The 16575-nt window shown below is 45.8% G+C and overlaps 1 protein-coding gene across 5 annotated transcripts in view; it reads left to right on the forward strand.

Annotated features, from left to right (window-relative positions):
• Nucleotides 1-16575, forward strand: part of LOC147898070 (vesicle-associated protein 1-2-like) — an 82176-nt gene that overhangs the window by 22351 nt on the left and 43250 nt on the right. For all 5 annotated transcript variants that reach the window (XR_015541512.1, XR_015541513.1, XR_015541510.1 and 2 more), the window contains exon 6: nucleotides 4615-4656. Coding sequence is in view for 1 of the 5 variants with exons in the window: in XM_087379062.1 (XP_087235188.1) it covers nucleotides 4615-4656 (42 nt within the window). In the remaining 4 variants the exon portion in view is untranslated. The remainder of the gene's footprint in view (nucleotides 1-4614; nucleotides 4657-16575) is intronic.

Below are 16575 nucleotides of genomic sequence, written 5' to 3' on the forward strand. Positions count from 1 at the left end.
GGATGCCACTCCACAAATGCTCACTTCTTTCAGGACGGCATTGGATTTATTTTGCTTTTGGCGGCAAGGGCGCAGATAAATTGGCATAAATCCAATGGCTTTTGGATTAGTGATGAGGACACTCCAATTTGGGGGCTTGACATAGGATTCACTTGGGTTCAGAACGGTGAGCCTATCAGGTATTTGGGTGGCCAGGTCGGCTTGGATATTTCTACCACGCAGCAGTTTGCTCCCATTTTGGAGAGCATCAGAAGGAAGCTTCTTTTTTGGAGCTCAGCCAAGCTGGATCTTGCCTCTAGAGTTGTGGTGGTCAACCAGGTCCTCTTGGCCACGGCCTGGTTTGTTTGTTCATGCTGGTGCCGTTCTAGGGACTGCATCATTCGGCTCAGAAGACCGATCAGAAACTTTCTCTGGAGTGGGCTTGATGGCACAGCAAATGCCTTAGCCAGGGTGGCTTGGGAGACCCTCATCCTCCCTACACAGGAAGGGGGTCTCAATATTATTGATCCAGATTTACAGTGCAGAGCTTTACTTTGCAAGATGGTGGTGCGGGGACTTATGCCAGGGTAGGAACCGTGGAAGGACTTTCTTATCAGCAGCATACAGAGGTGCACACCTTCTTCAGGAGGAGACTGGATGAGCAGTGTTAGGTGGATCTTCACCACAGCACACCTCAGATCACCTTCGTCTCCTCTCATGGTTGCCATTTTGAAAGCTTGGGCCAGTTTTAGAAGCACTCTTCTGAGGATTCCTCCTTCCTCTCGGGAAGAGATTGATAGGCAACCCATCATGTGGAATGACAGTATTTTAGATGATCATGGCAGACCACTGGGTGCCTCACTCTACATGCAGTGGTCCAGGTGGGAGAGGGGACCTGCATCATCTATGGGGTCTTGGAAAGCTTTCCGCAAGCTTCCAGAGGAGACCAAATCAAGGTTGACAGGACATCTCAGAGGGAGTGCAGGGAGGATCTTGCAGATTGAGGCAGCCCTTCCAGAGGTTTGGGTAGACACAGATGATATGCCACTCACTTCCTCCACTTGGGCAGGTACTTTTTCAAGAGGCGGTGTTCCGCTTCAGGTTTTGGCCTTTCGAGATGCACAGGAGGATGCTTTGGTTTTTAGTGTCTAGGATGGTGGCAGATTGCTCAGGTCCACAGAGGACATCTTGCTTGAGTCTGCTTTTCAGCCTATCAGGGTTGTAGGTCTTTTGGTGCAGGGATCAGATTCAGAGTGGTTCCTAGACCCAGACCCCCGGCTACTCTCCACCGGCTCTTGGAGGCTCTGGCTCTAGGGGGGAGTTCCCATCAGGTATTTGCAGTGGGACCCTGGAGAGTGGGAGTGGATTGACGCAGGTTACATGGTCAGTAATGCCAGGAGATATCAGCTCAGTAGTAGAGGTTGGAGACCTTCCAGAGTTCCTCATTGGGAGACATTTGATATCATTGCGGATCTGCAGAGGTGCTTCTGGAGGAGACTCTGGAAATCCCACAAGAATAGAAAGATCACTATCTTCTTTTGGCTTTCTATCCATGGTGGGATTGCAGTGAACCTTTGGAGGTCCAGGTTCGGAGCTGACCCTACTTGCCCTCGGATGCCTCTCTACTTCGGAGACTATTCAACATTGCTTATGGGATTGCAGACAGGCGAGGATGATTTGGATGGGGGTAGCCAGGATTTTCAGTCACTTCGCCCACTTCCCATTTTTTATGACATGGGGCTCAGTGGCTTGGATTTCTCTTACAGGACCTCAGGTTTTTTATGAGAGATTTGACTCCTCTCGGGCCATTTCAGTTCAACGTCATCGGACTGAGTCCTATTCGTTGGATGTGGTACCACACCTTCCTTTTAAAGCTGTACATGCCTCTGTGGATACTTCTTGGGAGATTCTAGCGAGCATAGCATCCTGGCATATCTGGAGAGCCAGATGCACAGAGGCTTTGGAGGATACTCAGGTTCATCCCTCGCACACATTGGCTAGTATCTGGACAGACACCGTACATACTTTGATGGCCGTATGGACGGGTATGCAGGGAGACTCCCGTGCAGCCTCAGCTAGGAGGGCTTCTTTCTTCAGGGAATGTAAGGATTCTCCTTTCTTCTTTGAGACTACTACAGGGTTGAGGTGGCACTTTCAGCCTCAGCCTTGGTTGTTTTCCACCTCACTCTGAGGGGATTTTTTATGTATCCTTATGATTTCATGATGTATTCCGCTTTGAGCTTGCTCTCGCGGGTTTTTTCTCTTACTTAATAGAAGTCTTTTTCTTGGAAAAAAAATATAGCTTTCCAATTTATAGGTTCACCACACTCCATCTGAATGAACTTCCATACTTTTCTGGCATGAGGGCAAGCAACAAATAAATGAAAGACATCCTCCATAGAGTTCAAGCATCTCATACATTTGCCATCACCTTTACCAATGCTGAGTCCTCTAGAGTTAGACCACACTGCTTTGTGAAGAATTAACCAACCAAGACAAGACATTTTCTCAAGCACATTCCTATTCCATATTTTGTGAAATCTGAAATACCATTTGGATCTATCATCATTCAGTTTCCACCCGTTGTTAAGGGTTCTAAAAAGATCATCCATATCTGCAGGGGGAGTTGGAATAGGTAGTAAAGAGGAGCACCCTACCCAGCTGAACTCTTTGTGTATGCATAGTACTTTAGCCTCCCTTCCAACTCACTTCTCCTTTCTATAATTCAAGTCTTTCCATGATCAATCTCTAATGTTGGTTGGCTAGGGAGAACTCCCTTCTGATTTCAAGCCAAGATTTCCACCTGAAAAGCTGTTTATTCCAAAGTTGACCCCAAGATTGAAGACCTTTCTTGAATAAGATAGCTGCTATTGAAAACTGCTCATTTGTCAGAGTGTCAGATCTAAATATTGTGGACACCCAAATAAAGTCAATGGCCATAAATGTTCCTTTGCCAGAGAAAAGAAGCAACAGTCGTCCCCTTGAGAAGATAGAACAGGCCAAACCTTGCAAGGTACAAAAGATCTTGGGTTTATACAATTGTCACCATCCGCATCTTGGACCTTGATTCCCCACTCAGTGAGATCCTTATGGCTGATCCCCACTAGTAGGAATCCCTCCCGCCAACAAATGGTTACTTATAGGGTTAAAGGCTAGGTAGGCCCTAAGAAGAAGGGCTAGGTAGGACCTACTTTCCAGGGCCTCATCTTTTGATTTTGTGGTAAACAAAGTATTGCTTATGCTTGCTCCTTTCCATCTCCTAATCGCACTTATAGATTTCCATCCCCTCTAGGTTTAATCTCCTATATCACTACCCGTTATTACTACCCTACTCCATTGGCCTATCTATGCATCCAAGTATTTTGGCATTATAATCCCCCATAACATTGTGTATCTCCATGCAAAGGAGTTTCTCTCTGCAAAAGTGTCATTTGCACAAACTACCATGGCATAGGGTGGAGAACACATAGCATATTGGGTGGAGGTCTCTCATGCCCTTACTCAATCTGAATTGAGATGTTCATCTGTCTTCGCTAGCTGGTCCATGTAGTAATAAGTCTTCCTGATAGACACCGGTGTTGCCTTTCTACCCTTTTTGTTTTAGTTCTAACCAAGTATGCATGGAAATCAATAGTGAGTCAATATGCTCGAAGTTTTGGCAAAATGTATGATGCCAATTTGTTCACTGAGACATCATGTTTAAAGTTAGGATACAATAATCCTTACATTATGCTTTTTGGTTACAGTTGGAACATTCTCCTTCAACCGTCCTTTCAACCCACAACATCCTTTCATACATTGATGGGTTCCTGCGCTGTTTGCTACCTTTATCGCTTGTATCATAACATCCTCTCCTACTTAATGACATACAAGTGTCTTGAGATGGGCGCTATGAAAAATTTCATAGGCCTGCTGCAACCTTTTCAACTGCAATACATCTATGGTCTGCGTCAATCGTCATGTTCTCGTTGTTCCCCTATAGGCTGCAATGGCAACCTCTATGAGATGTTTCCCCCACTTTGCAGCATTTGACACCTAGTGGCTGCGAGAGATTTCAGATAGTGCTCAGGCTGCGTTGGAGAGTAGGAAGGAGTGGTAGAGGATGTAGGACGTCATTTTGTGTCCTGCGAGTGTCATTTATGCTTCCCAATAATTTGGGAAGGTGAGAAAACATTGAGGGGCAGTCTGTGTAGAGGGAAGCCCATTAGCAAAGTGAGACGGTCTCTAAAAGGCCGTAAAGTCAAAAAAGTGACTGCAAATGATATTGTAGCAGTCTCATAACAAAGTGAAGTCAAAGAGATGTGAGTGCCAACACCATATACCAAGAACCCTTTAAACAGAATTTTTTCGAGGTCACATGGTGAAAAAGCTCGTCAGAACTGTTGTGGTGGAAGATCCAATAATTTTAGTTCCTTCCATGACAAATTGCATGCATGAGTCAGTGATGGGAATGCAAGCCGTTTCATGCACTCGAATGGGTTGCAGTTTTATTATTGAGAAATATGGCATGGTTCTTGAAAAGGAACATATAATTCAACAAACAAAGAAGATTATTTACATGAAAGGGCTTCCCCCTATAGTTAAAAAAGTTGGATATTATGGACTTTCTCTTATCTTGCTGTTGTTTGGCAACAGGTCTTGAAGGAGCGTAGTGAATTGAGGGCAAAATTGACTGAGGTATTTGAAGCCTTTAAATGAAAGCTGGTAAAGTGCACATTTAAGTTTTTGTAGTATACAGCTTGTAGGCCTTTTCATATGAGTGCATATTTCAAGCATCACATGATGTTGACTTTTTCCCACCCTTATTTATTTTCACAGCAACATATTTTCTTAAGGACTTGTAAAACAAAGGGTGACATGTCAAAAAGTATCTACCTATCTTCAGAATTCTAATATAAATGGGGAGACATAAGAGTTGGAGCCTCTTAGAAAGGAACACAGCGGTCAGACTTGAATCTTTAGAAATGGTTTTCATAGTCACGTAAAGACTACCCTTTTCTGTCAGGCTTCAACGTCAAGGAGTGAGTGATTGGATCCTAGATTTTAAGGAAATACACGTTGGAAGCTGTCGGATAGATTTAGTAACTTGGGTCTTGGGGCTTTGGCTCTGCTTCAGAGTACTCTTTGGGTAGTGATGGACTGTGTCCAATGGCCAAGTTTAGACTGGAAAAATGTATAATTCTGGGAATAGGACAAGGTAAAGATTGGGCCCTACTGTCAAACTTTTACATATCCTCATGTTGCTAGGGGGAAATAGCACAATGTGACATGCATCAGCTGTGATGGTATTGACTGAATACTCAAACAAATAAGCTTGGTGTGTTAGTCTTGTTTCGATACCTTGATGATTCCGAAGGAAATAGTGTGGCTATGATCCTTGAACCTTAACATATGTGTCACCTTAACATCTCTGTCATCCTGTTCAAGTCTACGACTAGCCCTCTCTTGGGCCTAAGTATGAAGTGATTCTCTCTCAAATTTATAGATTTTCTATTTAGAAATTTTGAAAGGGCTACAACCCACACAAAGAAAGTCTGCTTTATTTGGGTTCCTGGCTTCCAGTATGTTAGGGACATTGGACTGGAAATTAAAATCCCCCTTAGTGATCCATCCAATCGGCTGACCATTTGAGTGATGAACCTATATAGGTATGCGGTCTGTGGGACCAAGTCTGTCAGTCGGCTAAGGATAGAAGAGATGATCTCAGCTGATAGTGGCTCTAGATTTGGTGAGGCCTGGTGCCAACAAGGAAGGAGATTAGTAATAGAGCGCTGATGGTGCTCAGCCTGATCAGTTTGTCTGGGCCTCTCTCTCCCCCCCTAGCTGCTCTCAGACTATCATGTAAATAATGTGGGTTGCTTTTTGCACTCCTTGGGAGCTGCCATGTGCCCTCCCTAAAGCAGATGTACTAGAGGGTTTCTTGCCGTCCCATAGACCTTATGGTCTCCAGTGGATGTTAATAGACTTTCTTTCTTTCTTTCTCCCTCCCTCCCTAGCCGCTCAATCACTCTGATCCCCATCTGCGACTGGTCCAGCTCCCTACCATTGCTGTTGTCTTCTTGCCACTTCCATTCATCACTCCTACATCCCTGCCATTGCTGTTGCCTTCTTGCCATCTCCATTCATCACTCCTACAGTCCCTCCCATAGGAGAGAGAGAGAGAGAGAGAGAGAGAGAGAGAGAGAGAGAATCCATGTGGCAAAAGGTTGTGTGGGACACTTTTTTAAAGAAAATGTTAAGTAGAGCGCTGTCTGGAAGGCAGTGCTAACAAGAGGAAGAAGAAAACAACAAGCGATATGAGAAGGGAGAAAAGAAGGAATAGAAGCCAGAAATCAACAGTTGAAACAGCCACAAAAAGGAGAGACTGATGACATCAACAATGGCCACAATCGCAGTGGTTTGCAGATAGATAGTACGGTGGTGAGCCTGCAGCTGCAACAGCCTCAGCTTTAGCTATAGCCTCATCATCATCACCATTGTCAGCATCCCTGGCAATAGTATCATCATCATAGACACCAACCTCAGCTCTAGCATCGGCATTGGCGTCAACATCATTATCAGCCCCGACATGTATAGTACCGCCCTATGCATCCTTTTTGTCATCCCTGCCCCTTGGCTAGCCACCCTTCCCGTGGGCAGTCACTTCAAGCACATTGGATTCCACCTGAGGCTTGGGAGCAGCTCATCATGGAGGTTCATCACCGATGTGCATGAGAGATAGAGTAGGATCACTTATACACAGCCTCAGTTAGGAGGTACTACAGCTCTATAAGGATTTTGCGACCATAGCAATAGCCTTGAGTAGTGGAGGCATAGATAGACATAATGTAGGCGGCTATCACAATTCTTGGGTTGTGAAGATACATCCTCATCTGTTGGCCTTTGAAAATGACGCCGATGAGAGGGTCGATGAGGGCTAGCAGTGGCAAGAGACTGTACTTGGGCTTGCATGCCATGAAGCAACTCCATAAGGTCCTTCTGATAGAGTGAGAGGATGGCCGACCTTGGCTCGGGCTTCTTTCTGCAGAGGCTCTATTTGGCAGGCACATCTTCTTCCTATAAGGGCTTCATCGGTTCTTTCTCCTCATAAGGAGCTTTGACCTTCTCTTTGTTATCTACCTGTGGGACAGGTTTGAGGTTTGGAGTTATATCCTTAGTAGCAGAAGGGGAAGCAGCCTTACGATATCATTTGTATATCGATGACCTAATACTCATGGAAGTTATGAGCAATTTATTGCTTAGGCGAAAGCATAATTGTAGGCTAAGTTTGAGATGAAGGATCTTGGAGAGCTTCATTTGCATAGAGGTCATTAGGGATGGTGATGACACATATATGTTGCAGCTCCATTGATCTTCATTTGCCATTTGTGAAAGATGGACTCTCCCTTGACTTGGACGTGAGGTCCACCTCATGGGACTCATTTCTCTCAACAGTGTTCACAAAAATTGAGACTCCAAACTTTTTTCACCACCAAAATATCTTCCAATGTATTCACCACCTTTGAAGGTTGATTTTCACCCTAATCACTCCTCTTGACGCCGCCAAAAGCTCCCCTAGAGTTTGAAACCATCTATTCGATCTCCAATCTCTCACCTTTGTCCCAGCTACTCCAATCTTTCACCTTTCTCGTATCTTACCTTCTTCCATCTATGAGGACTAGTGCATCGATTGCTGTTGATTGCCTCCACACCTAAAGCTATCGCAGCTGAATGCTATGTGCAAGATCACTTTCCTCCAGATGGGGTCCAATGTATTTCCATGATTTTGGTAGAAATGGAATGCTTTAGATTGTTTTGGATCAAGTAGTAGAATGTTTACTCATAAAGGGCGTTTGTCTCCCTTGTATAAGTTGTTGCTTTTGCTACACCTCATCATAGATTAGGGCTTTGGACCTTGGTCCCAACTTCTTCTCACTAGCAAGCTTTTGTAATGGGTGCCAATGAGGGGACTCCATAGGACTTGACAACAGTCATAATGCAATTTAGGGGGCCTTTTTAATTCATTTGGACGCTAGCTAATGCTCCCATTACGCAAGTCACCTACAACATTTTACGAACGCCTGCCCGTCGTAATGGTCTTTAGGAAGAGGATCCAAGCCATCAACGACCTTACAGTGGTGGTTTAACACATTCAGTAAAGAAAGAAAATTTGAAAAGCGAAAAGCAAATCTAATAGTGGATCCAAAATAGCAGTAGCAGAATTACTTAGTTGATCGAGGGGCTCTTGTGAGCTTGAGCCATAGATCTTTAATGCTAGGCTAGAGCTTTTCTCCCATATTTCTGCAGATTAGAATGTCTGTGTGTGTGTAGCTGTTTTTCATGCATTCAAACTGGTCTGTTATTGATTCAACCTTAAATCATATCATCGATTCTAGGTGATTTGTGAAGGAACGAGAAGAAGGTGGAATGGAGGCAAGGGAGCTAGAAGGAAGGAAGCATAACTTGAAATAGAAATGAAAGGAAATGGAAATGGAAAGAAAGGCAAGAAGCAAAGGAATTCACTTACATGACCAAAAGCTCCACTTGAGTTGATTGATGTGACAACTAAAAAGACAACACACATATAGAGTGGACACGCACACTCAAGTACCATATGTATATGGGATAACTCCCAAGATGCCACATGTCACTCTCTCACATAAAGACTCATGAACTAGTTCCTAGTACTGACTAGAACACACTCTTTGACTATAATTTTTCCAACATCTCCCCTCAGAGCAAAGAGTGTGAGACCCAACACGCAAGGAGTAGACTGATCCCCCCTCCACCACAATACTGCAAAGAGGAAGTCCAACTATCCAAGACCTCCCGTGTGATACTTCTCAGTCAGCTTGCGACCGACAATGAGAACCATCCCTCGTCACCCCTCCTTACTCTGAACTGGGTAGGAGTCTTGCATAACCATGAGAGTAAACACTCAATACAATCATTTTTGGGGACTACCCAAGGGAGAGTACCCTTATTGACTTCGAAGCCACAAAAGCATACATCATTTTAGAGGGACTACTCAAGGTAGAGGACCTTTATTGACTTACATATTAGAAATCAGAATACATATGGATCGTCATCCTCAATGATGGTGACACGGGCTTTCCATTTGCTGGTGGAGGCAAGAGCGTCTTCAGTGCCTAATGTGAAGTGTGGAGATTCTTTGTTCTGGCGATCTTTTTTGAGAAGAAGAGTCACCAGATTCTCAAAGGTTGTCAAGGCAAGCCTAAGTACTTCAAGAGTATTCTCGAAATGAGAGACTCCTTCTATACTCTTCATGAGGACAGCCATTTTGTCGTCGTTGTCAGGTGAACACTTTAGGATGGAAAGTTGTTGAACAAGAGATTGAATTTTTGCCAAGTGTGCACTTAATGCATCATTCTCCTCCATTTTTAACTTGTAAAATTGCGGCTTTAAGAAAACCTTCGAGTTTGTGATTTTATCACCAAAAATGTTAGCAACACGCGTCCAAATCTCCTTGGCCGTTGATTTGAAGTTGATATGATAAATCAAAGGGGGGATGTTGGAAAGAGAAGTCATGGTGTGGCGGTTCCAAAGAGAAGGCAGTGCCAAGAGGAGGCAGCGGGCAGGTGCAAGTAGAAGAGGAGGCAGCGGGAAGAAGAGGTAGCGTGGGCAGCGGGCAGAAGAGGAGACAATGCGGGCAGGAAAGGAGAGGCACAGGGGCAGCGCGGGCAGGAAAGAGAGGCTGGAGGCAGCACGGGCTGTATCATAGGCAGCTAGCAGCAAGCGTAGCAGCAAGTCAATGATGAACAGCTCCTCCAAATCGACATCTTGATCTCCATGATGAGGCTACAGCTTGAGGAAGGGCTGCGCTTTGGGAGAAGATAGCTTCCATTTCCAGGCTACCTCACTCTTAAGGTTTGCCTAAGTAAGGGAGAGCTAGAAAGGGGACATGGCTCTGATACCACATGAAGGGACAGGAAGAAGGTGGAAAGGAGGAAGGGAGCTAGAAGGAAGGAGGCATAACTTGAAATAGAAATGAAAGGAAATGGAAATGGAAAGAAAGACAAGAACCAAAGGAAATCACTTACATGACCAAAGCTCCACTTGAGTTGATTGATGTGACAAGTGAAAGTACAACACACATATAGAGTGAACACACACACTCAAGTACCATATGTATATGGGATAACTCCCAAGATGCCATATGGCACTCTCTCACACAAAGACTCATGAACTAGTTTTTAGTACATACTAGAACGCACTCTTTGACTATGATTTCTTGAACAATTTGTTGTTCTTGTAGCCACATTTAATTAACTATTCGATATTCTAACAGCAAGCTTCTATAATGGGTGCCAACGAGCTGCCCCAGTTATATTGAGATCACGTTTAGTGATTGATTTACTTGTTTTTGGACCTTCTTCTATCGTTTTATGACAACTTGTCGTGCAATCTCTTCCACCTAAAATGTCTACACTATTGTGGCTATATTGCTATGCGGCACAACATGACGTGAGCAAAGAGAGCAAGATTGAGTCTTTAGGCCTTTGTGTCTAGAGCCTTCCTATTAGCTAGCCTTTTCAGGCCTTTACCCACGTCTTCCTCAGTTATGATGTCATTTATGCTGCCTTGACAATATAGTCATGGTTCACTTTCTCTTCCCCATCTCTTTTGTAGAGACTTTTTGTGACGATCTGTGACATATTCCTTTCTCTATACCTTAGACTTATGGATGGTTTGATGAATGGACACTTGTGGAAGGGTATGCCCTTTGGACGGGACACTTCCTATGAGGCACAACCCTTCACAAGAGACATTCTTTTGAAGAGACACTACCATTGTAATGTACCCTCTCATCAAGGGTCACACCCTTCACAAGGGGTACACACCTCTTCGTGCACGTAGTTTTTTTTTTAGTGAAATCTTATATTTCTATGTGGGAAACCTCAAAAGAGGTAAAAACCCACCAATAAGTACAAGGAAAAAATTTACAAGTAAAACCTCAGAACAAAAGTCATGAGGTAGCCAAGTAAAAAGTTACATATCAAGCTGGAGGAGGATCAAACACAGCATCCTCCAGCTTCAAATTGTTGCTCTGTAAAAATTGATGCAGTGATGAGACCACACCATCAATAAAAACAAGCTATTTTTTGCCCTTGTGATTCTTCTTAATATAGGCTGGTACGCGAAATTTCTGAATCACAGGGTCAAAAACCTGTTGCAACATGGGATGAAAAGATTCTAGTAAAAAAGGTACTTACGCATCCCGGACAGAAGAAAACTCTGGCACAGGCATCAAAGGTAGAGAGGCAAAATCAACATCTGTATCTTTCGACGAAAAAGCTACATTTGATAAATCAGGACTTAGCATTTGAGCTTCATTCTGAGATCAACCTGAGTAAGAGCAGGGGCAGCATCTTGAGAGAGAGCATGCATATCATCCTGTAAAATCCCCTCTGCAAGGGGTACATCCATATCCTGAGTAAAAGGAGACTGATGGTGCTCAACAGGGGTGCAATCCTGAGCATCCCTTGTTGAGCATACACTTTGGAGTACACACATTTTCATGTGTGACTCTTCACTCTCTATATAAGAGAGGCCCAACTGTATGGATGACACACTACAGACACTCAAGCAATACAAATACACATACACTTTGGAGTACACACCTTTTCATGTGTGACTCTTCACTCTCTATACAATGGACGACACACTACAAACACTCAAGCAATACAAATATTCCTTGTTCTATGCTATTTCAATCTCCTTTCTGTTCGTTAGCACATTTCTAAATATAGTAAATCTAGGATTTCTTACAGTGGTATCAGAGTAAATTTCACTCCTGCTTGTAGGAAATGCCCCCCACCTTCTAGTGCCTATCTGATACATCTCTTTCTGCTAGAAGGACAGCCACGCACGTTGTGCATGGAAGAGATGGAGAGAATGAGAGTAAAAGTTTTTAGCGCCAACCCCACCTAAAGTTATGAGTGGCCTCTCCATCTCCCTCACATCACGAGTTGATGTGAATGGACACGACAAAAATCGTGTCTTTTGATGTGCTTGGGCTGTCCCAAAACCAAGGGACGCACCTTTTTCACCATCGGATACACCTTTTGATGAAGAGTTTTTGACTCCTCACCCAAGGGACACACCCCATCGTGGAAAAAAGGACACATTTTTTCGTGTGGGGACACCCCTCTTTAAAATAGGGTTGCACCCCTTCATGAAAAGGTACACCTATTCCAAGGGTCATACCCCTTAGAATAGGCACACCCCTTGGCACCAAGCACCAACCTGGGCTTAAAAAGGGCAATCAGCCCTACACCCAAGGCCTAACCCTAGACTACCCAAGGGTTCTCTAAACCCACGTTTTAATTTTTTGGCAACCACCAACCAGCTAGGAAAAAAAAAAAAATCGCGATTTCACATCAGCCTTCTCCGCTCCAAAAACGGCTGTACGGATTTTGCCATTTCCTCTTTCTTTCAGGTCGTGGACGTTGCCTGCATCTTTTGGAGAAGTTGCAGTGTCAGTTTTCTCTCATGCTGATCCCGCCATAAGGTAAGAAACTTACATGCATCATACATCTAGATGATAACTCTCGCTCGCGCTTGTTTATTGTCTCTCCATCACATTCGGCTGTACGTAGAGTCAGTTGTAGCCAATCAAGTGACATGTGAGTGGGGAGAAAGGCGAGATCTCATGGATATGGTTGCGATCGCCTATACATTACTCTAAATCTCGTCCTTGCATTTATTCTTTCTACTTTGGCCACATCATATCTCTCAATCCATTTCTGCATCTCCGTGCTATTGAGGATACAAAACTTATTGAATTTCTCCATTTCTCTTTGCTCATCTTTCTTTCAATCCCTTTTCCTTGGGGAACCTCACCAACGATGCGATCATCATCCTTGTTATGCCAAGCTTGCAAGATATCAGTCTCCGTGGATGCAAGAAACTCTGTGATTTATACTAATGACTCTTGCACAAGCCATCCCTCTGCCATGCTTTCTTCTAGTCTTGCTCTTTGTCTTACAAATCCCTTCAAAATTTTCATAAACCGCTCCAGAAAAAACATCCACCGACTATGAACGGACCTGCAATGGCCACCTCATCAATTATGTGCACAAGCAAGTGCACTTGAGTTGTCATAATGCTCGAGGGAAAGTGCTTCTCAAGAAAGCACACGGCTTCGATGGATTCCACCCTAGCCTTCTCAATGCTCGATATGGAGATCTCTTTTTGAGATATCCACCTGTTTCACATGCCCATGTAAGATATATTCATAATCAGCTGCCTGCAATCAGCAACGTTTTGCTGCCTATCTCCCACGACCAAACCAGCCTGGCTTCTCGCTGGTTTTCTCACGCTACCTCTGCCCATGAACAGCCGCTGTTGCTGCTTATCCAATCACTCATAGACAGGCCAGACCTGCTGTTCGACAGTATGCAGCACACAGCCAGACTTCCACGCAGGAAAAGTGCGCTAGATCTCATGCAATCTGCAAAACGCCTCCGCCAACCCCCCATATGCCTCGAAAGTCTCGCCAGGTACCTGTTTTTTGTTCACACATCCACGTGGACTTGCAAAGACAGCAACATGGACCTCCGGACAGAGATATGCAGGCCTTTTCTACGCAGCTAGTTGGCAGATCTAATCTATGCCATGTGGATTCTTTCCATTCTATTTCTAAGGATTCTCTTTCATGTTGTTATTTGCTGCTCATTATCAAATTACAGCAAATGAAAGTCCCCTCCTTAAAGCATGGAAACCCCTGGTAATGCCTCAGTCCCTTCAAGGACAACTCAGGCATCATCTATCACACAATATCGTGTTCAGATTGCACAACCAGCCCATTTCGGAGCTTTTGCATCGTGGGTCTTTATTGTCACGTGCCCTTCCAGTGACTTGGACCACATCCTATATCTTTTGCGTGAGGCACCTCAATTACATTACTTCCTCAGCACAGTCCAGGTTGTGTTTCACGAGACACGTAGATACCCAGAATCCGATATTCCTCACGAGTTTGCTGTCCATCTTTGGAGAGACTTTTACCCCTCAGCTTCAGCATCTCCAGGGTACTCTCCACCTCCTTCAGCTCCCAGATATCCTCCTGCACAGGTTTTACCTTCCCCAATACAGTATTTACACTCTGAAGGCACTCCTTCTCCTGGATATCCTCCGCTCCCGACAGCAACTCCTTATCCCTTCTCAGATCTGTGGACTCTGGAACCTACCCCTGTACTCTCACGAGCAGTAACACCCACTTCGGCATCACCAGTGTTACCTCAGACAGGACCTCCTTTACCAGATTTCCACGGGTGGTTCCATCCTGCCTTGCCTGCCCCCTCCAACATGAGCAACCTCAAGGAGCAGCCCGGATCTTCTTCCACGAATGGTACAAACTAGAGCGCAGGTTCGTGCTTTTCTCACAGGGACCTCAGATATGTCGCAACGCTTGCGTGCAACCTCTTTGGAAATAAGCGACTCAAATCTAAAAAAGACCCCAGGAGTCAACTTACAAGGCGAAGCACTACTTCAACTTCAAATTTCTCAGCTTCAGGAGAGCATCTCCGACTTGGTCCAAAAAGTCCAACAACTCCAGGATTCTCGCAGTACCACACATATAAAGGACAACATGACGCCACTGGACGACTATGTGGACTCGTTCCCACCAAAGGTAGAAAACATTGAACTCCGTGCCCTCTACCACTTACTCCAAGCTTCCAAAACTAAAAGACTTGACATTAAACTTCCGGAAGCGTACACTGGTCAACGAAATCGTCGAACAGTTGACCAATGGCTCGCAAAACTGCGCATGTACTTTGATACTGTTGACCTCACTGAAGGCAAAAAGATTGCCTTGGCAGCCTCCCTCCTCAAGGATACAACTTTCCTATGGTGGCAACGACACTTAAAGGACAGCAAAAGTGTGTTAACATGGGAACGTTTTGAACACGTGCTCCGTAAGCAGTTCATACCTGCCAATGCGGACTTCCAAGCACGTTCAAAACTCCAACAGTTGGAGCAAACGGGCGCCTTCTCTTCCTACATCTCTCAGTTCACCACATTGGTGCTAGAGATCGATGGTTTAATTGATGATGATTGCCTTCATGCTTTCATCTCAGGCCTAATTTCCTCGTTACGCATTGATGTCCTCAAAGCAAACATCACCACCACAGCTGGCGCTATTGCTTACGCAAAGCGCATTACCGATTTCCAAAACACAGGGAAGCAGAGTTCTAATAGAACACAGAACTCTACTATGGCCAAGGGTGCTCGCCCTCAAGATAACCCCAAGTTCAAAAAAAACTCGGGTAATCAAGGTCAGCGATAGTCTCAAGATCCCCACAAGTCTCAAAAATCGTATGCTGGATCTCAACAGAAGCACTCCTCCAAGGATCGTGCCTCTTCCTCTTCACAAAGTCATGACTGTTATCACCAACATAAAGGTGCGGCCACTGACAAGAAGAACAACTCCAGCGCAAAAGGACTTTGTACGATTTGTATAGGCGACCATAGATGGTTCGATTGTCCCAAGCGACCAAAGCAAAATTCCAATATGGAACCTAAATAGAAGATGCTACCCTAGCATAAGACAAGAAAGGCAAAGCTTTTTGAATGGCAAATACCATCCACATGAGCCTTGCCAGCAACCCCGAACCTTCCTTGGCCACTCGAGTACTTTGTGCCAAGGATCGATTCGTGGAACAACCGTCACTATCCTCATCGACAATGGCTGCTCTCATAACTTCCTAGCTACTTCTATGGTCGAAAAACTTCGGTTGACCACCAGTCCTAGTCCCATGGACTATCAGATTGAACTCGCAAATGGAACTACCTTCTTGTGCAACACTAGGATAAAAAACTTGTCTTTTGATTGCAGGAAGATTTTCATGGGCTACAAAATGAAACTTTTGCTCTTGACCCTTTCGGAGCTGCTCCTCTTCCCGTGAGCTACTGCCCTCCACCTCTACCTCTCTCAGCCAGCCCCCTCTCCCTCTCCCCCACCCTCGCGCTGCCCCCCCTCTTCCCCCCCCTCGCTGCTCTGCCTCTCCCTCCCCTCTCGCCAGCCCCCTCTCCCTCCTCCCTCACCCTCCCCCCCGCCCCCCCGGCTGCCCCCTACCTCTCCCTCCCCCCCACCCGACAGCGCCCCCGCCCCCCTCCTTCACCCCCGCCCCTCCTTGCCCCTCCCCGCCCTCCCTCTCTCCCACCCACCAGCCCCCCCGCCCCCTTCTCCTCCCCCGCCCCCTCCCCCGCCATCCCTCTCCACCCCCCGCTGCCCCTACCTCCCCCTTCCCGCTGCCCCCTACCTTTCCCTCCCCGCCCTCCCTCTCCCCCACCCACCAGCCCCCCCCGCCCCCTTCTCCTCCCCCGCCCTCTCCCCCGCCCTCCCTCTCCCCCCCCCCCCCCCCCCGCCCCGCTGCTCTCCCCTCCCCCCCCCCCCCAACCCGCCCTCCTTTCCTCTCCCCCCCCCCCCCTTTCCTCTCCTCTGCCCTCCCTTTCCCTCCCCGTCAGCCCCCTCCCTCCCTCCTAACCCCCCCTTACAAAAAAAAAAAAAAAAAAAACCTCCCCGACCACCCTCTCCCTCCCCACCCCCTTCCTTCCTAGCTCAACTCCTCTACACCTCCCCCTTCAGCCTAC

Source organism: Dipteris shenzhenensis, chromosome 9, assembly GCF_047967505.1.
Source record: "Dipteris shenzhenensis isolate YYH24624 ecotype China chromosome 9, Dip_SZ_1.0, whole genome shotgun sequence".
NCBI classification, from domain to species: Eukaryota; Viridiplantae; Streptophyta; class Polypodiopsida; order Gleicheniales; family Dipteridaceae; genus Dipteris; species Dipteris shenzhenensis.